The sequence below is a fragment of the Lates calcarifer genome, linkage group LG23, assembly GCF_001640805.2.
Source record: "Lates calcarifer isolate ASB-BC8 linkage group LG23, TLL_Latcal_v3, whole genome shotgun sequence".
Lineage (NCBI taxonomy): Eukaryota > Metazoa > Chordata > Actinopteri > Centropomidae > Lates > Lates calcarifer.
In genome coordinates this window covers 4,243,021-4,268,988 of record NC_066855.1, presented here as the reverse complement: position 1 = coordinate 4,268,988, position 25,968 = coordinate 4,243,021, and the positions used below count along the sequence as shown (strand labels likewise).

General features: G+C 41.0%; 3 protein-coding genes across 4 annotated transcripts; 1 reads left to right on the top strand and 2 right to left on the bottom strand.

Moving 5' to 3' along the window:
• Positions 1-293: 293 nt before the first annotated feature.
• Positions 294-12,955, bottom strand: tom1l2 (target of myb1 like 2 membrane trafficking protein). Of its 2 annotated transcripts, XM_018687771.2 has the most exons (15): positions 12,817-12,955; positions 12,291-12,375; positions 11,493-11,571; positions 11,047-11,196; positions 9,813-9,947; positions 9,522-9,668; positions 8,958-9,074; positions 8,665-8,798; positions 8,488-8,539; positions 6,470-6,638; positions 5,534-5,660; positions 5,145-5,220; positions 4,069-4,128; positions 3,151-3,187; positions 294-3,021 (listed from the first exon to the last, which is right to left on the bottom strand). In XM_018687771.2, exons 1-15 carry the CDS (start codon positions 12,866-12,868, stop codon positions 2,873-2,875), a joined length of 1,569 nt encoding a protein of 522 aa, XP_018543287.1. In that variant the 5' UTR covers positions 12,869-12,955; the 3' UTR covers positions 294-2,872. The 2 variants fall into 2 exon arrangements, with proteins under 2 accessions (XP_018543287.1, XP_018543288.1); XM_018687772.2 differs by lacking the exon at positions 4,069-4,128.
• A 214-nt stretch (positions 12,956-13,169) lies between these two features.
• On the bottom strand, positions 13,170-16,653 carry atpaf2 (ATP synthase mitochondrial F1 complex assembly factor 2). Its single transcript, XM_018687774.2, has 8 exons — positions 16,270-16,653; positions 16,139-16,183; positions 15,800-15,948; positions 15,420-15,517; positions 15,031-15,111; positions 14,819-14,931; positions 14,387-14,502; positions 13,170-13,996 (listed from the first exon to the last, which is right to left on the bottom strand). The coding sequence occupies exons 1-8, from the start codon at positions 16,385-16,387 to the stop codon at positions 13,859-13,861; spliced, it is 858 nt and encodes a 285-aa protein (XP_018543290.1). The 5' UTR covers positions 16,388-16,653; the 3' UTR covers positions 13,170-13,858.
• Positions 16,654-16,693: 40 nt separating this feature from the next.
• On the top strand, positions 16,694-21,946 carry LOC108890772 (glucose-induced degradation protein 4 homolog). The gene is made up of 6 exons (XM_018687775.2): positions 16,694-17,241; positions 17,689-17,748; positions 18,347-18,454; positions 18,553-18,654; positions 18,755-18,885; positions 20,454-21,946. The coding sequence occupies exons 1-6, from the start codon at positions 17,050-17,052 to the stop codon at positions 20,515-20,517; spliced, it is 657 nt and encodes a 218-aa protein (XP_018543291.1). The 5' UTR covers positions 16,694-17,049; the 3' UTR covers positions 20,518-21,946.
• Positions 21,947-25,968: the final 4,022 nt, after the last annotated feature.

The following is a 25,968-nucleotide window of genomic DNA, read 5'->3' as shown; positions in this document are numbered from 1 at the left end:
GAGGGGCCATGTTTGTGGGATGAGGCGATTCCAGACGACCAATGGGGAAGCCCCTGGTGTGGGGCCCACGGGCCTCCAGAGAGAGGCGGGGTGGTGGCAGTGGGGGTGTGAGTGCTGAGGTAAATGAAAAGGGTTTACTACAGGTCAGACTCAGCTATTACAATCTGAAGAGGGATCCAGGGAGTGGTTGGTATGCCAAGGAGGGGACTGGTGAAGCAAATATCAGCTTCATAATAAAGGAAATACTGGATACTTACCAAATTAAACAACAGAATTAAGACTAAAAACAAGAGTGCTGATCACACGCTGCTAATGTTTTATTAGAGTTCATGCATAAGTCAAACAACACAAAGAGAAATGAGAGATGAGGCAACTCAGGAAAGTAGCAGTCACACAGCATAGCCTCCCTTATCAGCATCTCTTTTTATATTATCCAGTGACATACAAAGAAACGCATTGTTCCTCTGCAAAACAGGTCTGAGATGACTCTCTGGCAAAGTTATCAGCAGGCTGAGATTCAGTTACAAATCACTGACAGAGCTCACACTGAAATAAACCAGGGCGGTATCAAACAGGATAGTGACAACACATTTTCTTTAAAAACACACACTTGGAGGATTCTCTTTTTTTTCCCAACTAAGATAAAATGTTTCTGCATTACAGAACAGCTCACACACACACACACACTCACACACACACACGTTTTACACTAAAACAAGAAAACAGAAGGAGAAAGGAAGTTTCCCTTTCAAAAATGTGCAATGTTGATGCTTTGTCGAAAGAGTCCCAGGTAAGTAGGTCTGTTTTTGTCTTCTGCCAGTCTGCCCGTAAGATCACAAGTGAACTGATTAAAAATATGTTAAGATCATGAGATAAATGGGATGACTGGTGTGATTCTCTTACAGCTACAAATCAGTGATGATCTGCCCCTTTAAACCATGTACACATGTTTACTGTATGGGCATATTCAACCAACAGGAATACCCACTAAACCAATGAGCATGACAAAGAAGATACATTAGCCAGCAGCGATGTATAAAAACCAAAAACACTAAAAGACACATCATTATGACAATTTCTCACACTCTCCATAAGCATTTCAGTTTCCCATTTGCCTTTTCTACAATTAAATGATTTAAAATACTGATCTGAAAAAAAAAAAATAGTGCTGAATAAATTATTTCTGTTTCCAGATGTTACTCATTACTTACATCTGGTTAAGTGTTAGCTGATTTACAGTACAAGTTGAAAGGTAACGCGACTGTCAAAGTGCACGCTTGTTTTAAGCTTGTTGTGATTGTGTAACATGTTGCATTTATTATTGTGAAAAGAGTAAAATGTCTCATTTGTAGCGCTCGGTCTGCAGCAAGCTCATTTCTGAAAACAAATGTCGTGTTGAAAGGTCAGGCCTTTTAAGTTGTCAAAGAAATAAAGGAAAAATGCACAAAAAAAAATGTGCAAACAGCTTTTGTAGTGTGATACTGAACTCGTTATATCTCTGGATAGAAAGCTCTGAGTTCTGGGTTAAAGAGAGAACCGGACTATGTAATGAGCAGTTATCCAGAATTTTCCTTCCACATCCAGAAGAAAGCACAGATTTGGTCCTCTAAACTGAATTTTCGAACAGAAAACATACAGTATCATCTACTCAAAAAAGAGCTAAAACCTACAGTGAATGAGAAAAACACCAATAACAGCATGTGTCTCTTCAGCTACCAGCAACTCTGACTGGATTTCTGTTTTAAATAACATTACCACTCCCTGGCAAAGCACTCAATGACACAAAAATATCTTTGTATCCAGCGTACAGATAATTACATACAAAAAAATAATATTATTCAGCAGGTGGACGTAAGACCAACTACAGCAGCTTTAGGCTAATAAAATCTCAGCAAGATAATCTCAATAAATCTGTTGTGACCAACACTTCAAACAACTGCGGTTCAATCTGTAAAAGAGAAATCTACAACACGAGGAGACGGATTTAGAGGAAGGTATAAGGACACATTTGTTCGTATGGTGCACATTTATGCCAATTACAAAAACGAAATTCCCTTCTTCATCTCTCTGATTAGTTTGTAAATGATCGACCTAATGATACTATTCCCTTTTCTAGTGGAAAAGCTGACCCCAGTGAGGTACATCCCTATTGTCAGAGCAGCTGCAAACATAAACCTTTTTCAAAAAAGTCTACATTAAATCAACATCTCTTTCATACATATTGTAGCTTAAATATACACACAACTAATAAACCTGACATTTGTCATTTACAGATTTACAATTCAACTCAGACTGACTTGCAAAGGGACTGATACAAACATCAAAATGATATCCTTTAAACAGCAATTTCTGCAGTAACAACCATGATATTTCGGTTGGGGGTTCTTTAAATTGTAAAAACTTAGTTTAGTGGCTCTAATGCATGCTTTGAGGGCTCGGCCAGGAAATGGATTTCCTACTTATTTTTTTTTATAAAACTCTACGTCTTATTATCAGGATTAGCTGCAACATGAAGCTCTGCAGTCCACAGCAGGCGGAGGGAGAAGAAGGAATAAGCAGGCTGCCTCATTGCCTCTGATACTGGTCATCATGAGGGTGAGATCCATCGTCTGGTGGCGTATCAAAATAGCCCATTTGTTTGGGTTTCCTTTTCTAATGAGAAATTAACGTAGAGCGTGAATAATTCCCTTTTTTTCTTCACATAGCATGTACAAATCTCTGTAGTGTAAGTGAACTGTGTCGCGGTGAATCAGAAAACGGAGGTGGGTGTGTTTTAGTGTCAGGTCAGTCTGTCTTCGGGTGATGCTGCTCAGCTGGTCGGGTCTTAGGCCTGTAGAGGGCGGGGGGGAATCAAGGGTCAAAGGTGAAAGGTCTACATGGCAAACAAAGTGTCCTCTGGCCTGTCTGGCTTCTTGCGGCTGGGGGTTCCCTGCGCCACACCAGGGTCGCCACTGGGGGGCGACGGTAGGCTAGGGGCCATCTCTGCAGCTTTGGCTCTCTCCTCGAGGAACTTGTCGAACTCTTGAAGAATTGGAACAAAAAAAATAAAACAAAAAGAAGTAAGAGAGTGAGAATAAGAAAGGAAATGTGGTCAGAATGGAGCGAAAAACCCACGAGGAAACTGAGAAAGGGAGATTTATGTTGTCCCACCTTCACTTGTCACACCTTCCTCTCCTTCATCTCCTTTCTGTTGGGGGAAAAAAGACAATGTCACATCTGGGAGTTAATACAGTCAAACTTATTTCACTGCAAACCACCACAAACCATGAAAAATTCTTATCCTGTACCCAAAACCACTAACTTAGACAAACCCACACACCCAACAGCACTAAGTACATCCTTTACCAATTAACATTCACCAGTTTATTATTATACAAGAAACCACTTAACCACCATTACCACTTTCAATTGATGCCCATTCATATACCAGACATGATTACCAAAACACATCAACCAGCTGTCTCCCAACCATAACAGCTGGATATTACCACTCAATAATACAGCCTTACAAATTTGTGTAAAATGAGCATGAAGTCTTGTGATGCCTAATCACTTATTCTGGACCACAAACACACCCCTTTCTTCCCTTGCATCACATTAAAAATCTGGCTGCTGGATAAGTGGAGGTGAACCAGACCTATTGGTTACGATTCAGTTAAGGTTAGGCAATAAAAATAATTAGGTTAAAGCTACGGCGCTTTATACAAATGTAAGTTATGATTAAAAATCTCTCTCAGTAGAAGAAGCTTTATGCTTACTGTCAGAGCTGAGGGTTGATGGATACAGACAATGTGATAATGGACACTTGTCTATATTTGCAGTCAAGACCTTATGCTCATTTCACATGTTTTCATAGTTGGATCAGTTTGTTGCCACAGCACACTGTTAGTAACTTTAAGGTGAACTACGATGTTAAAATGTGATCACGGGGTGAGGAAATGTAATAAGAATTATGTTACTTTTGTTATTAAAAAAACACTTGAACAAAGAGATAAAGGGATGCAACAGAGTGAAAAAAAAGGAAAGAGAGAGAACTGCAGGCAGAAATAAAAATCATGATGGGCTCACCACATCAGTACACAGCCACTCCTCTATGTCATCCATGACAGAGGACTGGCCGCCGACACCCTAGGGGGCAGCATGACGAGCGCCACAGGTGGCCAGGGAAAACAAAAACAAAAAAACCCCACCCCAAACACAACAGAATATATGACTTAAATAAACTTCAGTGTTAACTTAAATGCAACTTAAGAAAGTATTTTGTGAGGAAAAAATATAAAAAGAAATGAAATGGAAATCAATGTTCGCAGATGGTTTGGCATGTAACACACACAAGGGAGAATCCACAGACACACAAAAACAAAGTCTGCACATGCAGGAATACAGAAAGCAACACTGTGTCTGATGCCACAACAGGAAATTAACTGCTTCATCCAGTGACTATGAGCTGAATCTACAGTCTAATGTATAATTACACAGAAAAGTAGATTTTAATCATGGAGAAAACAACCCCTTACAAATAACTATGACACAGTGGCTGGTAGAGCAGGCACAGAGCACATTTACAAGTTTTTTTAATCTAAATCGTTTCCTTTCTTACATGAGCGTTAAAATAAACCAAAGTAGCATGCTAACTTCAAGTCACTGTAGCATCCAGTCTGTCCTCAGCATAACATGACATAACCAGAGAGGATGAAGAAATAAGCACTGGCTAGAGGGTGTATTCTAACCTCTTGCTAAAGCTCTTGTTAAGTAAACTGCTATTAATGCTAACGTTGACTATGTAGCAATTGCAAAAATGTACCCACAGCACCTTTAATCAAAGCTAAAAGTGCTGGAAAATGGCTGAGAACGTGGCTAAAAAACCAAACAAAAAACAAAGAGTAGGGATGGATATACAGCCTGGATATCAGCTGCAGGGTCAGTTAGGAACACAGGGTTTCAACTTTTTCAATTTGTTAACTAGATTAGTAGCATCCTAGCGGCACCGGTTCGAGCATGTGAGAGGATGTCTGCGTCGTGATGGCACAGCCCGTCACAGAGCACACATACACACAAACATACTTAAGATGTTCTCTAAGTGGTTATGAAAACACTGAATCAAAGTTACACTGGACATATAAGCCTGTGTCACTGAGACTCACCGCTCCTGCAGTCGGCTGTACGACATCCAGAGTAGGAGGAAGGCTGCCAGCAGCACGGCTGTCTTCTGCAGTGGTACTGAGTCAAGACACAGACATGGGCTTTTATTACAGTGTTGGGAACTTGTTTTGCTTATTGCCTCCTAACTGAAAATATGACTAGAAACATACACGTAACAGTGGACTCTGGGAAACTGTGATAAATATTATTTTCTAGAGAATAATCAACAAGTTGATTTATAATGAAAATAATTTGTTTTAGCCCCAAAAATGACAGTGGATTTTGAAAAGCTAAACTTAATTTGCACTCCATATGCTAAAACTGCACAAACTGTTCATTCAGATGCTTAAGAATGAATGTAGACTACAAAAAGCCTCTTATGCATCCTTACATCTTGCATGGTTCAGGCACCGCTCCAGTTCTGGTCTGAGCGAACACATCAAAGTCGTCCTGAGCAGGAGGAGGCTTACAGCTGGACAGAGCGCTCAGGGTGCTGCTCACACTGTCTGCACCCATGTCTGGAGGGGAGAAATACAGTTGATTGTTAAGTTAGCCAACAGTGTAAAACAGAATTCCATTGCAGAAACAACAGAGCAAACTGAATTGTACATATTTTTTGACATAATTATTACAGTGGCTTTGCAACTGTGTCAAATATTCACCAACAAAAATGCTGATGTTATTCAACAGGTCAGGTGCAGAGTCATTTGGGGCTTAAATTCTGCAGCGGTTCAGGTGCAGTAGTTAAACAAATACTTTAACTTTTTTTGAATTATGTGTACTCGTTTCTTGACAAGAATCAGCTCATATCTGTGCATTTACTGTGGAGCTAGAGAGGACTGGAAGCAGGGAGGAAACAGCTAGCCAAGCCAATGCAAAACACACCTACTAACAACCACATTGTATCTTGTTTAGTTAATCCACACACAAACCAAAACATAATGACAAGTTGTGGTTTTATGGAGCATTACGAGCCGGAAACACCCAGGGCGAGGTGCCTAGCAAGCTCACAGTAATAACAAGACCAGGTGTGGTTTTGAACTTTGACCAGACCAAGGCGAGGTCCTCCCCTACTTCCAGACCTACGCTGAGCTATAGTTAACCCACAGACATGGAAGTGGAATCAACCATCTCATCTAATTATCAGCAAGAAATCTAAATAAACGTACTTCCTAAAACGTGAAACTGTTCCTTTAATCTAGTGACGTAAATTAAAGTCTGAGACATTAGTTAGGCAACAAAGCAACCTTTTCAACTGCTTAATTACAATATGTTATATCAGAGGGAGAGTGCAGTTTTTGTAGCGTCAAAAGGAGGGGATGCATACCAAGACCAGCCAGGCGAGAGGCTAAGGTGGCTGGGGAGGAGGGTCTTCCTGCAGGGGCTGTGATGGAGGGGGGCAGGCTGGTTGGGGCTGCGTTCGGCATGTTGCTGACCACGGCCGGGGAGCCTGGGCCGAGGTCTATGAGGTTGTCCTCTGTAGCCTCACTCAGGACCTGGTGGAGGAGGAGTGATGACGCACTGTAGCTCTTGTTTCGAGTATGAGCAGAGACAAGGATGCGGGTTTGGTGGCTCATAGAAGCAAAATAAATCCTTTTGTGGGAGGCTAAGAAAGGCATGGTTATACATTATACAGTCCCTTGACTGTGTTTGACAAAAGAAAGAGAGAAATTAGAATTGTGGTCTAAATAAAAAAAAGGCATAGTGCATAATAAGGATAAATACAATCTTGGAAAACTTGTGGTGGTTAGCCTCAGGAGAGCATGAAAATGTCTGTGACTGAAGGTAGCATGAAATTAAATAACTTTCTGGAAAAACTGTTTCTTAAGGGGCTCCAAAAATACTGTTTTACATTTAAGACATATTTAGTTTTTCAGGAAATAGACAAATTTGACATTTCTTTTTGATTTGTTGTCAGTTATCCATAAAGACAAAATAAATCCCCTTAAGAAGGTAGACATACAGCAGGGAAGGAGGAGGGAAGACTGAATCTTTGGGCTCTGGAGGAGCTGCTCTCTCAAGATCACTTTGCAAATCTCAAACCCTGACTGTCTGAGATAATGCAAACATAACACGACTGCCTCCAGGTTCATCGGATCATTGACTGTTGGGGGCTGCATAGTCAAAACATGCCATATGGGGTGAGAGATACTGGTGGAAGCTGAGCCCATATTATTAAGCCATGTTTCAACAGTTGCTGTGGGGTGACACTGGTCATTAAGGGACAATGTTTTCATACTTGCCTGTCTCAGCTAGCCACAGAAACAGAAGAAAAAGAAAAAAAACAGAAAGGAAGAGACAGTGAATACCATTAACATGCCTGTGCAGGGACACAATGTAATGGCATGATAACTATGGAGGATATACCATGCGCCTAATTAACTGGAAACCCAATGGAGAGGCAAATATGTCCCAAGAGCATCATGTTGCTTCATGCTTTTCATCATATTTCTGGTGGTGTGTTTGGCATCTATCTACGAAAGTGTGAACCAGTGTTACACATAGTTAATACAGCAATGAGGCAGAAACAACGGGAAACTGACACAAAGTATGAAGCAAAGAGGGGCTCTACTGTTAGCGGCTGCAGGCATGTGTCACTCACGGAAGCAAGAACTAAATCACAGTTGTTGACAAAAGCTGTGCTCAATCCAGTCGAGTCAATAAAGCTTCGACAAATGGAAACGGTTAACAGTGAGAAGGCACCTGCTGGATGTGAAGCTAAACTCAGCTTCCAACAGTGCTGTCAGGTCTAAAGCAGCCTTTCTGGAGCATGCCACTAGGCCCTCCCCAAAGCTGTGACTGGACTGTTGATTGTATTTCATTCTGGCATGGATAACATAAAGTGCATCTCTCAGTTGCAATGACTTCTCTTTGCATTGCACTATCACAGTCAATGTTTCCCCCTGCTGGACAGATCTTAAATGCAACAGGCCTGCCCTGTTTGTTTTTGTCACGGTGGAAAACAGATTATTCAAAACATATCAATCAAAAAAATAAATATTTGCTTTGCATTTACAATCAAAATAAATGCATGTTCTGTGTGTCTTTGTTGGGTTTCAGTTTAATTAGGCATGTACATCTGATAAATCACTGATAGGTAACTGACAGATAAACATATTTGAAAGACATTGTAAAGCCTGACTCGTAATGTAACATGCAAGGACACACTACTGACACTGGAAAGGTGTGGACATTAAAGAATGAGAAAAGATGAGCAGAAAATAAACACCATGACATGGAGACATTAGCTCAGAAGATTCAGGTAGAAGATTCAAGTAACCCAGGGGATTTTAAGTGCAATGCAAACACTGGGCGTTTCACCACCTGAGGTAACAGCTGACTCACCCCATTGTTGACACTCTGAGCTGAAGACCTCCCAGACCTAAACCTCTCATACCTGAGGCAAAGACAGGGCGACATGAAAGAAATTAATAAAAATGTGTTTACCTAACTGAATCTCTGCAAACATGCACGTCAGGGTAAAAATGAGTTTGCACCTGCATTTGTTGTTTGTTTTCTAACCTTTCATAACGTAAGAAAATGTTGTTGAGGTCATCGTTGACGTGCAGTAGCTCCTCAGTCACAGCTTCATTGGACACACAGGAGATGAGCTCCACTATTCTCTGCTGCATGGCTCTGCAAGTCCTGTTCAGCTCCTAAGAGCATGCAAACACACAATGATAGTCTCAGGTTACAGTTCTCTTAGTGGTTTGTTCAGGGCTGTTCGAACAAAAAACACTTAGTCTTTTATATCTGATGATTCACACACTTCAGGATGTAGACACGCAGACAGACACAAATAAGTGGTTTCTTGCCTGTAGTAGCTCATAGTCTGAAGCATCCTCCTGTCCTGGGACCATCTCAGTCAACATCTCTGACATCACCTTAGTGTTTCCGCGAACAATGTCCAACTCGCTGCGCAGCCGGCAAATCTGTATGACACAGGTATGACAGATAAAATAATCACAGGAAAGTCTGCTTTTAAACAAATCAGATTTGTAGCCAATAGCATTGCCTGACTAGTGATTCCCAACCATGGGTACTTTTACACCAGGAGGTAGGTGGAAAGCTCAATTAAGCACATTTTAATTCAACTAAAAATGAAAAATTATGATTTGACAAAAAACATATATCTGCATTTTTGTGTTGAGAAAAATACATCTTCACTCAAAGCATGTTTACAGCAGCTGGTTCAAACTCCGGAGTGTTCAATCATCTTGTTTGGTTTGTTCTGACAAGTGCATTTTGACCAAAGCAGAAACCTGAATATGCACCACAGGCGTCTCTCCTTTTGTAAAGAAACAGCAATTTGTTACGGGGTGAGAACACATCTGAAGCAACTGTCCAGTTTCATTGCGTTTACAGGAATGAGACTGTACTTGTTCGGGTGTAGGATTGATGGATCCAGAGGCATGAATGTTGGGGACTTGAGGGTCACTGTAGGCTGGTGGGACAGCGTGCGGTGTGGGCTGAGTAGTGGTGCTGTACTTGTGTAGGGTGGAGTCGCCCTCTGGAGCAGATGCAGTCTGAAGGCGACAGAGAAAGCAATGATATACATAACAGAACGTGACAGATTTGTTAAAAAAGAATTTTACAATGCTTAGTCTTTGCAAAGAATCTTCTGTACATGTGAGCTGAGCTGCTTAGTGTGTTAATGTGATGCCTCCTACCCGCTGAGGTGTGTGTATAGGTGACAGGGTCTCCAGGTCTGACATAGGGAACTCGATGCCTTTCCTTTTTAGCTCCTCATAGATTTGCACCACCCCTGTGAGGTCTGGACTGCTCCTGAATGCATCAGCCCATGCCTGGAGAGGGCAAAGTAAGAAAAGAGTTAAGGAAAAAAAAAAAAGAGAGAGACAGAAAAAAACAATGAGTAAAGGAAGGGCTGACACAGCAAACACAGCAACGGTTGTCAGAATAGTAAACAAGGCCTGTTCTCTGATCATTTCTGTTTGTCTGCCTTGAATACATTCAGTCAGCAAACCACAAAGCTCTTGGCTACTCTCTCTCTCTCCTCTGTCTCTCTCCGCAGTGGGCTGGCTAAAGCTAGACTGAGCCATTACAACAGCTCAACCACATGACACACTTTCAAAAAACAAGTGCACAAGGACTTTGAGGGACATCTTGTTCTACTGCAGGCTAGTTCGATCTAAACAGTTCCCTGTCTGAAAACAACATAAGCTAGGTACAAGGTATAGACAGTAACACCTGGGAGATGAAGAGTGCTGCACAAAACCACCGCAGTCTGTTTCCCAACTGGGTATTACACATCTTGGTAAAAGAAATGTCAACAATACTCTAGCTGTGTGTGTGTGTGTGTGTGTGTGTGTGTGTGGTGTGTGTGTGTGTGTGTGTGTGTGTGAAAGGAGTGCTGATCAACAAAAAAAATGTTCCCACACCATTTTCCCAGCTGACCCTCTTGTCTCAAACTTGTTTGTCTAATGATGAGATAAACAAGAAACAATTAGATTCTCTCTGCTTTCTCACAGCTACTTCATGCTCCCCTCCTGGATCCACACTGTAGCTGGGGTCACATGGTTCCCCTGGTGGAAATAAGAGCAGCCCACATGAGCCTTGCAGGGTCACCCGAGCTGCAGCAGGTAACTGGAGCTGCACCTGGGTGAAGCCCTGGAGACACTGTACTTCACCCGAGGCTCTGCCTGGGGAGGATAGGCCACCTCCTGGACTGCTGCACTGCCACACATACTGTAAAAAACACCTGCGCTAGAAAACTCATGTCGCTGCTCACTGACTGACTCAATCAGAAACGCGTGAGAAATGAGAGAATTTACAGACTCAATATCTGTCATAGGAATAATATTACTGACACACACTGACTGTGCAAGCATGACACAAAAGCCTACACATCTGCACTAGGTTCGTGCAATTTCACTGTTATCTTACCTGAATCAGAGCGAGGACTTTATCTTGAACGATTGTAGGCGGGTTGTTTTTAGGGGAGATGATTTTAACAAGCACGCCATCAACAAAGTCCCTGCTAGTGACTAACGCGTGGAAACGATGGCCGCAGTTCTTCACACATGTTTCCAGGACCTGATGGATGCAGAGGAAAAACAGTTACATGGAAATACCCAAACAGAGAGTGGTACTGATGTACTGGATAGCAAATTCCCTGTGAATGCAAATTATGTATGTGAGATGATCAAATTTCCCTTAGTGATTCGTTTTACATAACATTATAATATATGAGAAGAATAAACACTGTAATATTTTATAGCACCTGTGACTTATTTACCAGATAGTGACAACTAGACTAAATGAATAATATTTTTAGTACTATAACTTGTAAACAAGGTGTGGTTGTCCTCCTCTTGCCCACTTTAACTCACCGTTAAAGCCAACATCACTTCTCTATAGTTCCTGTTGCCATTCAGCCTCTTCTTCACTGCTCTAATGGCATCTTTGGGCCTGCGCACGCACACACACACAAAGTAAAAGAACACATTAAACACACAAGGACAGCATGCCAACAGCTCTTTAATGGACCGATAAGACATGCCAAGCAGAACAAACACAATTACCAAGACGTTAATGGCCAAAGGCTTTAAGAGGGTATTCTGAACAGCACTGACAGACTGACTACCAGGCCGAGCCACATGTCAATGATTCCTTGACTTTTCACAATCCCTGCATACACTGTGACTGCTCTACTATGAGGTAGAAAAAATTAACTTTTGAATTCTTTGACTACGTCTAACAGATCACATCTGCATCACAGTAGTGGGCGTGTGACACCCCTTGCATTCCCCAGAGACGAGAAAGAAGCAGAGTCAGACCTGTTTTTATGGTCTGCTGATGTACAGTACACTGCACTTGGCTAGACCCGCCTCAGCCAGTTTACGACCTACTAATCAAACAAAACCTGGACTTCACACACCAGCTTAAACATACAGCACAAGGTTAATGGAGCACTGAGATAAGCACTGAGGCCTTGCATACAGCCAGAGCCATGCTCCTTTTCTTAATATGACACAGGGAAATATAGGACTGACATTATCATGCTGCAGAAATGCATTATGTAAACAGCACAGAAACAGGAACACAGGAGGATAGATTTAAACTACAGCAAATAAGACAGCTAATCAGTAACATATATGGATATTCATTGATTTTCCCTGGGTACTCACCCATCCTCTGTTTCATTAATGATGTCACATATTTCCATGTTGAGGGTCCAATCTTCACTTTGCAGGGAGCCATCAGTGGCTCTCTCTGCCAGACACGTACAGAGATTAAAGAGATTAAGAAAAAAAAAACCATGAAGACGTTTCAGTAAAACACAGCTGTCTAATTGTGTGACGATGACTGGTGGCTAGCTAACAGTTAGCTGACCTAGCTATGAGTCAACCTTACAGATACAAGTGACTGTTGTCGTTAATGTTTTTAGCGCTGACCTAAGATGATAGTGGCAGAAAACAGACATTTAGTTTGATAACGGTAACGCTAGCATAATGACAGCAGATGTTACCGTAGCTAGTAGTTAACTAGGCGGCTAACGGTAGCTCTCCAGCTGTAGGCAACTCATTCAGGGACGTTAGCAAGCTAAAGGTAGCAAGACCGTCAATGACTAGCGCACGCACAAAACAGATACATTTCCAGGACTCATACATTTAGCTGCATGCATTGTTGTTACCCAAATGTCTAGTTACATACCAATGCAGTGCCCCACCGGGGTACTGTAAGGATTTCCCAAAAGGAACTCCATCTTGCTCGACAACAAACAAGTCAGTCCATGGGCTGATGATGATGATGATGATACATGAGGAAACGTCCGGATAGTCCCGCCCACAGAAGAATGTAATTGGCTAAAAAATCCTGACCTTTAACGTGATTGGACAGTTGGAACACTTATCATTAGAGCTGGGCGATTGTAAATAAAAGGGACCAAAGGTTGCATCAATAAAAGTGCAGTTGCTATTTTATGACTGCAGCACTCATTCTAAAATGAGACGATGCAAACACAGAATGTGTACATATGGTAATTAATTGTGACAAAGATCTGTAAACATGTTTTGTCCGGTTTGGGTTTTAATTCACATTAAACTCTGCTGCCACATTTCACTTAGACAAACATGAGTCAGATAATTAGTTTAATTACTGTGACTCATTTCAATGGTAAAAGCAACAAAATCTTCAGCTTTATATATCATCAGAATTTAATCTCTCACCTTATAACACACTGAAAATCCCATAATACATACAACATGAATGAAGACTACCATAACTTCATATAGCAACTGGATGTAGTATGCAAGTGAATATTTTTCACATGCAGTGTGCCTTGAATTACACACAGCACAGTTATAATAGACAGCTTGTTGTTAGAATAACATGAGCACCTTCCAGTATTCAAATGTGGCGCAAAGATAAAGCAGCCGTGGAATAAACAAGTCACCAGCATCCGAAATGTCGCGGATGACTGAGAACTGACTGGAAACTCTGTGAGGGGTGCCACTCTTGGCAGCTGCCACATATAAACACTGCAAAAACGACAGCCAGTATGTAGTGCTGGAGTGAGATAACTCTGTAACAGATCACAGACAGAGCAGCTGTCACTGCTAAATTGAACAAACAGGATGTGTTGTGTTTGTCTGTGCGGATGTAGAAGTGTGAATAAGCAGAGGTGTTTGGGGGGCTCTCTGAGGGCAGATTCATTGTGTTCTCTCTGAGAGTTTTATATTCGAGTTCATCCTTCTCAGTCCTGCAGAAGTTTGCGCTTGACAGTTGAACTCTCAGATGAGAGGTGAACAAAAAGAGCTCCAGCTGCTGTCCGTGCCCTCAGCTCATACATGTCGTAGTCGTGGGCCCACTCCACGTTCCCCCAGCGCCGAATCTGTGCAGGAGAAAAGACATGCTTTTAATTTTTCAAGAGGAATAAATAAAATAAAATAACCAATGACCACTAGTAAAGACATTAAATGTTTGTACATAAACAAAACCAGGGCTCAGAGGAGCAAAGTCAACCTCTACACTGTTAAATATTCTGTGCTACCAGGTGAGGTATCATGGGAAACTATGAGAACAGAAGAGGGTGCTGTTTCTCAAAAGCACATGAAGCTAATTTTTCTCTGGCAATGACAGATATAGGATGCAGTGACACTAAAAAACATTAGCTGAAAAACATTAGCTGAATAAGCAAAGCCTTCCTTTGTAAGAAGAAATAATACAAAACAATATTACCAAAAAAAAAAAAAAAAGTTGTTGGAAAATCACTCTCCCCCACCTGGTATTCCTCCTCCAGTCTGGAGAGCAGCACAGCCTGTTCCACACTCAGATGTCTGTCAATCATCCCCAGCGACAGCACAACAGACTTCAGCTGGGTGATCACATACTCGAGCCCTGCACAGGAGGAACATGTTACTGCACAGATTAGCCCTACTAGCATTATGGTGTATTATAACATTGCTTGCCCAACCAGTAGAATTAAGGAACACAACTATTACACTCATCACTCTCCTGTTCATTTTAAGTACAATTTACAAAGAAAATAGATAAAAATGCTTCCATACATATAATCTTGTCATTAAAGTATGCATGATAATATTTAATGCAACAGAAACTGTATACTATGTCAAAATCACAGCCTGTTTCGCTTTTCAAAAAAGCACCTAATTGTCAAAAGTGCTTGTCTTGGATCAGTTTATAAATGCTTCACCTGTCAGAGACCAGAAGTTATAAGAATTCAGGTGTTGCCGGAATGTGTCCCTGGTTGCCTCTGGGATCTCAGGACCCAAAATACTGGACGAGGAGCCAATAGTGACATTGTATCTGCAATTGAGTTACGGGAGACAATTAGGAAAAGTCTTAGTATTCTAGCTTAATATTGGGGGTGTTATAATGTCACTGTAGTGTATGATATGCTCCTACCTGTTTTCAATCCAGTGCAGCACAGGGTCCCACTCATTCTTCTGTAGCTCAACCAAACCATGGGGTTCATCTACTCTGTAACTACACACAACATAAACACCACTAACCCTTAAAGCCACAACTGCAAGTAACTCAGTGTTAATAACATCTTTGTTTATTAAAATAATGTATATCTATTTCACAAGCATGGGTTTTTAACTGAAAGAGTGTCACTTCATTCAGAGTACAGGCATTTAATATCTATGTTGTCACTGTGGTGGTCAGGCTTTTACAGCCATTAAATGCACTACAGCCATGTTTCAAGATGGTTAATATAAATAAAGGATGTTTTATTATTACTATTTTGAAAGACAAAACAAATGAAAATAATAATTAAGTAAGTAGGATACCAGACGGTGTCAGTCTCCAGGAACTTCAGAGCAGCGTTGATCATTTGGTCCTTGTTACGTTCGGTGGGATTGTCCAGAGCTGTGTTGCAAAGTGTAGTCTGCAGGAAGAGTTTACAGTTTTATATATATATATATATATATATATATATATACTATATTTCTTTCTGTCTCACACACATACAATAAATCTGAGCTTCTCTTATTTTTTATAAATCATGATCTAGTTTTCTGATCCCAAATCCTAACAACCTTTTGTTTCAAGTTGTCATGTCAATTAGCGTATGGTATACTATTGTCAATTTATTTTCTAAAGCATAGAGAGGGAACTCAAAATGTGTTAAAAATGTGTATTTCATATGCAAACAGGTCAAAGACTGTACCATGTGCATAGTGTAGAACTTGAGTGTCTCTCTTTGAGCATCCCACTCAGTTGCCACGGCGATGGCCAGGGCTTCATTTGGCACTGTGAACAGCTTCCCTCCAGGAGTTTTCAACTTCCTTCTGTCGAGGTTTATCTCATATAGACCACCTGTATAACAAAGGTACGGAGAAGGAACACCTGATTATGCCATTCTGTCCATATCAAAAACACTGCATGTTCTCATCATTCCCTTGGGGAGATAACTTGTTTCCTTGTTGTGACTTTCGAGACACATCTGACAATGAAAACACACCGAGCTTCAGTACATGACCTTTAACTGATGATATCTGACACTTACCTTCACCTTGGGATATGCTGACATCTTGATAAAATCTTTTTCTCTCTGGTAACATCAAAGAACATCACATCAGTCAAAAGAGTTGAGTTACAAAAATACTGCTGCTGCTGCACACTGTGTGTTTATCTTACCTGCCGCGGCTGTGGAGTATTTCAACGCAAACCGGGACTGTTGACTTCTTGGACAAACTTTACTGAGAAAGAGGGCATTGCCAAACTGACTCTGAAGTCTAACAAGGCTCCTGAACATAGTGGCAGGAGGTGAAGATGTGATGTTGACAGGAAAAGCTAGCTGAGTGGAGAGCCGACAGCCTAGGCCACCTCTTTCTGACTGCAATTCATTAGTAAATTAGATGCAGCATTTCTATACGATTGGTTGTTTTCGTACTAGCATCGGGTCCTGTTTATAATGCCCTGGCTAGCTGTATAAAGTCGCTATGTCTCTATTTACTATCACACATTTCTCCCTTAGCTTTCATAGCAGCTCCTCCGTTCAAAAGCACGCGTCTGACCTTCTGCGCTTGACACATAGCATCGTAAATATTATTAATAGCTGGGATGTGTAGTTTTTAGGGGGCTCTACGCACTCTTACAAAACCAGAAAAAAGACTACACTCAAATAGTCCCAGAAAGCCTTCCGTAAAATGAGCCAATGAGCGTTGAGGGTCTTCGCAAAGTGAACTCGGTTGGCCAATGAGAGGCGTGAATGCTGCTGCCTGCGTTGCCGCGTCGAAGTCCACTTAGTTTTCTAGGAGCTTGGTGCCTGGTAAACTAAACTACAGAGGAATAAGTGGGGATTTGAGCCTTGGTGGGCCTCACCAGTCCTCCTCCGCCTCTTCGTAGACGCCGACAGAGTCCATCGCCCAGACGGCCAGTGACCGCGGTTGGTGCCCAGCCAGCGAAGCGGGAGCCATGCCTGTCCCCGCTGGATACCTCAGCGACTCCCCCGCTGCGGCCTTCGCATCCTCGGCCTCGCTTATCCCGCCGCCACCGATAAACACCCAGCAGCCCGGTGTTGTCACCTCGCTGCTGTACAGCGGCTCCAAGTTCAGGGGCCACCAGAAGAGCAAAGGGAACTCTTACGACGTGGAGGTTGTTTTACAGGTGGGGCTCTGGAGCGGATATTTCACTATTCGGGCGAGCTGTCAGGGGTATTTGGTGATCTGTCAAACGGGCGGCGTGATGACTGACAGCTGGGAAATCAATGGGCCCTGGCCTGTCGTTGACTAACTCGCCCAGCTAGCTTTGGATGTAGCAATACCTGCGACTGTTAACTCGCAACCCTTTCCAGCTACGAATACATTTCATTCAGTGTTATTATATCAACAACAAAAAAAAAAGAGGTTTAATCTTTTTTTGGCTTCAGCTCGTAGCAAGACTCTTAAAAACATGCATGTTTATGGCTGTTACATGTGAAAGGATATTGATAGAAATTTAATATTCCCTTCACAAAAGCATATCACATCATCGCTACTTACTGTCATTTGAATTTAGGAGTATCAACTGTTACAGCTATGAAGTAACCTCTGTTACTTCTGTTTTCTTTTTAAGCATGTCACCATGGAGGATTCCTACTTGTGTGGGTACCTGAAAATAAAAGGACTGACTGAGGTGAGAGAAGTAATTTCCATTATTAAGCCACAAACATAAATAATTTAAGCTCTGTCTGACCACTGCTCATTGTGTCCCTTTCAAGTGTCTGGTAGAGTCTAGCTCCAGTCATCCTCACTCAGTATTTCTGGTGTTTACGTTGCAGAGGATGTCACGTTAAACTCAGTAATAGATCATTATAGAGCACATTAAAGCTGCCTCACTAACTGGCAAACATACAGTGGCGGACTACCGATAAATTTTCATGTATACATTTAAAGCTGGAGTAAATAAGATGTAATTACCACAGAAGTAAAGATGGCCATAACAGTGCCTGTGTTGGGGGGATGTTAATGACAAGCTTAGAGTAGGGACACTTAGTAGGATTTATCGGTGAATAATAAACCATGAATGTCAGTGTATATATTCTTAACCTAGATCTGTCTATTATACTGCAGTTGAACATTGAACTGACAGTCTTACCATTAGCACTGGGTGTGACATTCTTTCACTTACAAAAAGAAGGACAGACAAAACGGTATCCAACAGGTTGGCTGTGCCAGAGCTAACTAAACAAAAACATTCCTGACTGTTTCCTCTGTTGTGTTCACTGTCATAGGAATACCCAACTCTGACCACGTTCTTCGCCGGGGAGATCATCAGCAGGAAGCGGCCGTTTCTCACCCGGAAATGGGATGCAGATGAAGATGTGGATCGTAAGCACTGGGTAAGGCAAAAACTTAAGTCATAATCTCTGCAAGGGCTCAACACGCTCCACAGCCGACTGGTTTGTTGAGACATAATCAATTTTCATTTTGTGTTTAGGGCAAGTTCCAGGCCTTCTACCAGTATGCGAAGACATTCAACTCTGATGATTTTGACTATGAGGATCTGAAGAACTCTGACTATATTTTCATGAGGTGGAAGGTAAGGTGCTGCTGCCTAAAACTGAGCTTGACTATATCTTTTTAATGAGCCACCTCTGAACTGCTGCTGCTGCTGTTTCTCGCCCTGTCTGTCCTCTCAGGAGCAGTTTCTGGTACCGGACCATACAATCAAAGACATCAGCGGAGCTTCCTTTGCCGGATTCTACTACATCTGCTTCCAGAAATCCACGGCAACGATCGAGGGCTACTACTACCACAGGAGCTCTGAATGGTAAGGCAGCACGACACTGTTTAACTGTGGGGTGAAGTTCAGTACTTTTAGGAAAGGAAAGGGAATGGGTGCTGGATCAAGTCCCAGAGCAGATGGGAAAATCTGGATTGGAGAAGTCATTAACCGAAGTCTGCAACTTCTGTCAGGTTGCCCTGTGAGCTGCTCCAGTGATTAGTAGGTGAATGTGGCTTTTTTGAACAACTGTGTTTGACTTGATATGGATGAAGCAGAAGTCATACCCACAGTTTGTTTTGCTTGATTTATGTGGTCCTCTTGCGTGGTTATAAGCAAACAGAGGTCTGCTTGCACTCCATCTTTAGTGTTTTCATTTTTTATTTGACATTCTTTGGCATCACTTTCAACTCCCTCTGCACATAATGGTTTAGCTATTGTTACAAAAACACTCATTTCATTCCATGCAGCTATTTTAATTCCCCACTCCGTCCAAATACTTTGAAGCAGTTTTGTTTCTTTCTCTGACCACAGAATACCTTTTTTTATCTGCCATATTTCAAATGTGGAAAATTATTACCAGGCAGTGCTTACTGTAATGGTGGCATTTGGCGTTACTGAGTATGGTAATGTGAACAGTTATGAACTCATGAGTAGCTCTTTAAAGAACTGACTCTTTGCTGCTATTTACCACCTGTGGTGTGAAACCCTGAAAACAACACACGAAGAAAAAAACAGATATGAGCACCAGTCCAGACTGTGGTTTGCTCCCAATTCGTCATGTTCCTCAGGCTTTTCCAAGCATAATTAACTGTTGGCTTCCAGATGTCAACATCAATCTTTCATGCTAGTAGAACCCTTTTATTTTGAGTTTGTTTTTGTCAAACTGGACCAGGATTTTGTTGGACGAGTCAAATGAAGTCAGTTTATTCAGACTTTTTAAAACAAATGAATGCCTGTGATTGTTTTCACCTGCACTAATGAATCAACTTGAAAAAGTAAGTGCTTCAGAGAATGTTCAAAGACTGCTGTACTTAGGCAGCAGTAGGATGTGACAGTAACGTAATACACCTGTGATATAGTGATGAGAGAGTGTACAGTAAACAGAGACGCTGATATTGACAGGAGAAAATTACACTGGATTACTTACATTGTTTCCCTGTAAATCCCTCATGTGTGTGAAAGCAGTTTGAATCCTGTGTGGGAATGGTAGACTCCACCAGTGACTCCTACCACAACAAGAGCTGAATGGCTATTTTTGAAAAGTGAAGAAAAAACTGAATCAGAAAGGGGGTCTGATTTTGTTGAAAATGTTAAGGATTTTATCTTTAAGATGAATAAATCATTGAAAACCTTTATGATTTTCTGAAAAAAAAAAAAGCATTTTCACAAAGCTGAAAACAGGGCTGTTCCTTGTAGCTCATGAATTTATGTTTTTGAGATACATGGATCTCATGACAGCAGTGTTACGCAACCTGAGAGCCTCAAGGAATAAGCAGACATACCTACACATCATGTAGATGCTTTGCCAGATTTAGCTTGTGATAATACATGATGAGTTCATGACAAGGTTGCCCCATCCACTTCCTAACATATACTTTGTTGTTGCGCTGCAGGTACCAGTCTCTAAACCTCACCCACGTTCCCGAGCACAGCGCAGCCATCTATGAGTTCCGGTGACCCCGGCCGGCATCGTGGATCTTTTTTTCTTTTCGATGGACAAAAGACTTGAGGCAAAACAGAGATCTGCAGATGCTACTGAGGAGGAAAATGAGAACAACTAGGGATGAGAATTTGGTCTTTGCAGACTCTTACATGTTCTCAGTAAGTGGATGGACAAGGGGTTGATCAGTGGACGGGACAGGACAAATGAATGTATGGATGGATGAGATAAGAAGAGAGAGCAGTTCTCCTCCCTGGCTGGAACTTGTAAAGTTAGAACCAGCAGCAGAGACTGGGTGTGGTTCATATCGTGTACCCTTTTCTTCATTTGTTTTAATGTCTGGTTTTACAAAAAAACAAAAAAATCAAAGAAAAGAGACGCTTGGCACAGTATCTCGAGACACTTTATAAGCTGAGTTGGGAATTCCCCTTCTTGTTTTGCAACTAGAAACGTTTCCAGCTTTTATCCAGCCAATGCAGAGTGAGCTAGATAAACACGTTTGACTACCGTTGGACAAGGATTCCTCTGAGGAGTCTGCTCTGATAAACACAATCTCTGCAGAAGTAAATCACCACGTCTGTGTGGAAGAAAAGCAAGAGAGACGTTTTGGTTTGTGATTAGAGCTCTTCAGGTTTTAGGATTGGAGCTTTAATCAGTCCATAAGCTAGAATGACAGTATTTTTTTAAAGCTAAGCTGGTTCTTTGTTTGCCTGCCAAGAGGATATTTTGTTATTTTGCTAAATGATGGATGCAGAGTGGCACTTTGAAAGGCTGCAATGTGAGCGACACACAAAACAAGCTTTTCCCCTGTGTTCATAAAACTGCTTGGGAGATTATTATCACATGTGATTGCAGTGGATCTTGTTCTATTGAGTTACATTTGCACAAAGATGGACAATATGTTACTAATGCTTGCAGTCAGGATTTTACACACACATACCCCAGTACACAAGGTTCAAGGTGGCAGGTCAAAGGTTTGGAGCCAAAACAATCACATAAAAGTATTCAGAGAGTATTTTTACCCTGCACTCTGCATTAAACAAAGAGCTTTTTACTCCTTATGTGTCATTTTAAATTAAGATCCCCACTATCCCTACATTATGTTTCCTCGACTATGCAACACTTTTCAACATAGCACTCTCCAAACGTAAAACCTTCAGTTTTCAGAGACAAAATTTTATTCTATCATTATAGTATATGAGAAAAAGAAAAATCTATCTTCATTAAAAGAAGTATTTTTGTTAAAATGCCTATGAACACTCTCCTCCCTAATCATGTTCCCTCTCCATGTGATGGTGCCATCTTTTTAAAGCTTACCAGAGTTGTAGTATAACAGATCAGAAGTGGGTTTGTTTGAGAATAAGCCTGGATTTGATTGATGGTGTGACTGTAAAGAATGGATTGTGAATTTAAAAAAAAAAAAAAAAAAACATCAAAAACTCTTCACTGTGTCTTGAATGTCTGACTGACATAGTACGTGACTTTTCTTGCAGGTGTATTTTCACATTTTATATCACACCATACATTAATAATTCCAGAATTTGCTCATTTCAAGACAAAAACAAACAAATGCTGTACTTGCTTGGTGAACGAGAAGGGATGATGCTGCTTTTGATGTGAAACATTGAATACAAATTGCACTGCCAGTCACTTTTTACCCTGCACTGCCCTCTGGTGTGTCTAAACATTTTGTACACTCCTGTATTTTTAGTATGAAGAGTCAACAGAAAATGAAGCAAATTTGATATGCACAAGAAGCATGTACTAACATGGCTTAAAGGCACTATGTAATTAAATTGTGTCTTTTTGCAGCCAAATAAAATACAGAGCATTACGTAGCCAGGGAAACAGTGGGCACAGCAATATCAAAGTGCAGGACACAGAGCAAGTCGGTGAAATCCACTTCTGTGAGGCAGACAAAAATAAAACAGGTCTGCAGTCATGGTCGCAGCTTGTCAGGCTGTGTCAGTGGTGCTTTGTGCTAAATGCTAATGTCAGTATGCTAACATTCTCGAAATGACAGTTTTAACATGCCCATATTAAGCAGGTAAAACTGTCACTAACGCAAAGTACAGCCTAGATTGGTGGAAATGTCTTACGTTTTACGGGTATTTAGTACAAAACAAAAAAAGTATTGGACAAATTGACATTTAGTCCTAATGATTATGCTAGCTGGAAAGTTAAGGAATCAAAAGTTCACAAAACAGTTTGTCCTGGGGGGCTAACGTGATGTGTGTAGCTGTTTTCATGGAAATCTATCCAACAATTGTTGAGACTTTTCACACAAAACTACAATTCCCAACCTCAAGGTGGCACCAGAGGAGAGTAATGGAGTCACCAGTGACAGTTTGTGCCAGTCAGTTCATCCAGTAGATGTTGAGATACCCTGCAGTCACGTACCTAAAACTCCAAAACTTCAACCATATTGTGGCGCTAGAGGAGAAGTCAGGGGATCACAGGATTCATCTCCAGGGAACCATGAATATCAGTATAATCGTTATAGAGAGAGGCTGACAACCTGTTTGTTTTACCTGAGTGCTGTGAAAGAAAGTACAAGGTGGAATTTGGAAACAAGAGAGACAAATATTAGCTGCAAGAACAGTACATTCTGTCTTTAAGCACAGTCGCCTCAAGAGACAAAGCTAATCCACACTATCAGTTACAAATATGGTATGCTAACATTATAGTATAGAGTACACATGACATATATGTGTGTGCTTTGTGTGAACTATACATGCATCTTACCTGCAGTCACAAAACGTTGTATATCCCAGACTGGAATGAGTGTCAGTTCCAAGTTAAGTAACTTTCTGTAATAACTGTACTGTTGTTTTTAGAGTTAGAGGAAGTGAAGCGTGTTAAACAAACAGAGAAGATTTTTTGGATGTTTGAGAAACGGAGAAGGCAGTTTCCTGTTACACACATACTACATACTCATATCCTTACCACCAGCAGGGCAAAAAACACAGTCGGGCCTGAGGGTGGCCATGTTGTTACCTTTATGGGAAGGGTTTATCTACTGTACGGTCCAGATGCCAGGACAGCTCAGACTAAACTTGGCTTAGCTCTGTGTTTGACTTGGCTTATCTTTTTAAGGCTGGGTCAAAATTGTGATGAAAGGCAGATATACCTGGGAATAATGAAAGGTGATCTGGCAGCAGAGTACAGATATAACACAAATATTTTTGGTACAGTGTTAGTGCCAGTAGACAGTATTAATACAACAAACAAAAACATTTGGGCTTTGGCCCACTCCATGCTTTTTCTTTTACATACTCAAAATAACTTGACCTTATTTGCTATTGCACTCATTTTAAGTCATTTGAGGGTGTCAGCTAAAAGCTTAAAGAGGTTACATTATCAGCAGGTGCGTGAGCCAAAACTTCCATTGAGATATCATATGTCAAAATGAATACATAGGTCCCTGTAACTGACAACTAAAATTAATTAAATTTTCAGTTTATAGGACAACACGTGGCACTGTGCTTTTGTGCACATGCCTACTAAGGGTGTGTGTGTGTGTGTGTGTGTGTGTGTGTGTGTGTGTGTGTGTGTGTGGTTGCAGCACAATCGATACTCCTTTTCTTCCTCTGACAGGCATAAAAAATGTTCCGGCATCAGATAAAACCACAGAGATGTGAGCCAACACACTAGCTCTATTTCATGGTATTACTTTTGGCACGAGACTGACGCTTCCTTGCCAGAAGTGTCACTAACAATAGACAAAGATGATGGGAAAGACGAGACAAGGGCTGTCTTGTCATTGGTAAAGCACCTCCAAAATGCAGTGGCACAGTTTGATCAATGGCAACCACACTGTCAACCTCTACAAGGCCATCTGTCATCTGGTCTAAAATTACCAAACCCAGTGGCAACCATCTTGTGCCACTAGTGGTTGGATTTTTAGGTCAAATCGATTCTGCCACATCTTATAAACTAAACCTATGACACTTCTTAAGGGTTTCTAGGGATGATAATGTTGGTTTGCTTGTAGTTGGTCTGCCCACTGCCTTGGTCCAGACTGAAATATAAATAAATATATATATTTTAAAAAAAAAAAAAACTATTGGACAGATTGACATTAAACATTCATGGTCTCCAGAGGATGAATCCAGCTGATTTCGGTGATCTCCTTACTTTTCTTGCAGTGCCACCAGAAGATGAAGGTTCTCATTTATTCTCTGAAATACCTCACCGTCTACAAAACAAACTGGCACAAAATTTAGTACAGACATTCATGGTGCCCAGAGGATGAATCCTGATGACTTCAGTGATTACCAGACCTTTTCCTCTGGCACCACATTGAAGTTGCAATTTATGGATTTCAGTGAAATGTCTCAACACATTTTGGATGAATTACTTACACCAAACCGACTCAATGCCTGATTAGAGGAAGAATAACACCTGCAAAAATAGAAGGTGAGAATGAACAGGTTTACATACTTCTGGTTGTCAATACTCTGCAAATTGCCAAACCAAATTAAGGAGTAGTCAGTGATGAATGATTAAATGTGGTCATCACAGAGGAACATATTATGTGAAATGTCACACAGAGGTTTGGACAATACAAAGAAAATATTTTGCAGAAGAGTCCATGTGCACACACTCGACTGGATAATCAGAAGATAACATTGTGCCAGTGGTAGAACAAAGATTTTTAAGAGTTAAAATAAACAAAATATTTATATGACATCTGTAGAAACTGTGAATAACATGAGTAATTTCAGCTTTGTTTGTTATATTTTGGGTGACTCAAGTTCCTGTGGGTTCATCTGATACAAGGAATGCAAAGAAATTGGACCCAGGGTGTTGTTGTGCACGTGTGTTGTATGCATATATTTGTAGACCAAGCAGTGATTTTCCCGGCACTGGCTATAGAATTACAATCACTGGTTTGTTTACTACGACACAACTTCCGTCTGCTTGAGATAAAAATTATTTAGAAACTTCTCAGAAATTTCTTATCCACTGACTCCACCTTCTGTGCATGATTAAACTACTAGATAAACCTTTGGCCACATCTGCAAGAGGAAGTCTCACTATTAAAAAAAAAAAAATAATCAATGTTCAATAAAACTTTTTCGCTTTATTTGGCAAGTTTAGTGTGAATTTCACATCGGCAGCTTTCTTGTGGTGCACTTTTTACAGCAGGCTTCATAAATATCATCATAGTGGCCAAAATTTCAGACCTGGATCAAACACATCTAATCTAATCAGTATTTTTTTTGGCTAGAGGCCACTCTGTCTCACAACCTAATTCTGTTTTTATTTCATCACAGACTCAATAATGACATGAAATCCAGAATCTTCCAGATTGTTTTTTAGGCATATTAGCACTCCTCCAACACATGCAAGACCATCTATATCTCTGTGTGTCCATGCAGTTGAAAGTAAGTATGAACTATATTTTCTTAGTTATTTCCTTAAGATCAATTAACATGCACCAATCTCACGCAGAAATCTTATCC

Bases quoted from the DNA above. Each gene is read 5' to 3' on its own strand.
- LOC108890772 (XM_018687775.2), top strand. From the start codon at position 17,050: ATGCCTGTCCCCGCTGGATACCTCAGCGACTCCCCCGCTGCGGCCTTC. The intron at 17,749-18,346 runs GTGAGAGAAGTA...TCACTGTCATAG, and splicing joins AAATAAAAGGACTGACTGAG to GAATACCCAACTCTGACCAC. The intron at 18,886-20,453 runs GTAAGGCAGCAC...GTTGCGCTGCAG, and splicing joins TACCACAGGAGCTCTGAATG to GTACCAGTCTCTAAACCTCA.
- atpaf2 (XM_018687774.2), bottom strand. From the start codon at position 16,387: ATGTTCAGGAGCCTTGTTAGACTTCAGAGTCAGTTTGGCAATGCCCTC. The intron at 16,184-16,269 runs GTAAGATAAACA...TGATGTTACCAG, and splicing joins ATACTCCACAGCCGCGGCAG to AGAGAAAAAGATTTTATCAA. The intron at 14,932-15,030 runs GTAGGAGCATAT...ACTCAATTGCAG, and splicing joins CTGCACTGGATTGAAAACAG to ATACAATGTCACTATTGGCT.
- tom1l2 (XM_018687771.2), bottom strand. From the start codon at position 12,868: ATGGAGTTCCTTTTGGGAAATCCTTACAGTACCCCGGTGGGGCACTGC. The intron at 9,075-9,521 runs GTACAGTCTCAT...TGTGTCATACAG, and splicing joins TCAATCCTACACCCGAACAA to ATTTGCCGGCTGCGCAGCGA. The intron at 8,799-8,957 runs GCAAGAAACCAC...GCATGCTCTTAG, and splicing joins CAGACTATGAGCTACTACAG to GAGCTGAACAGGACTTGCAG.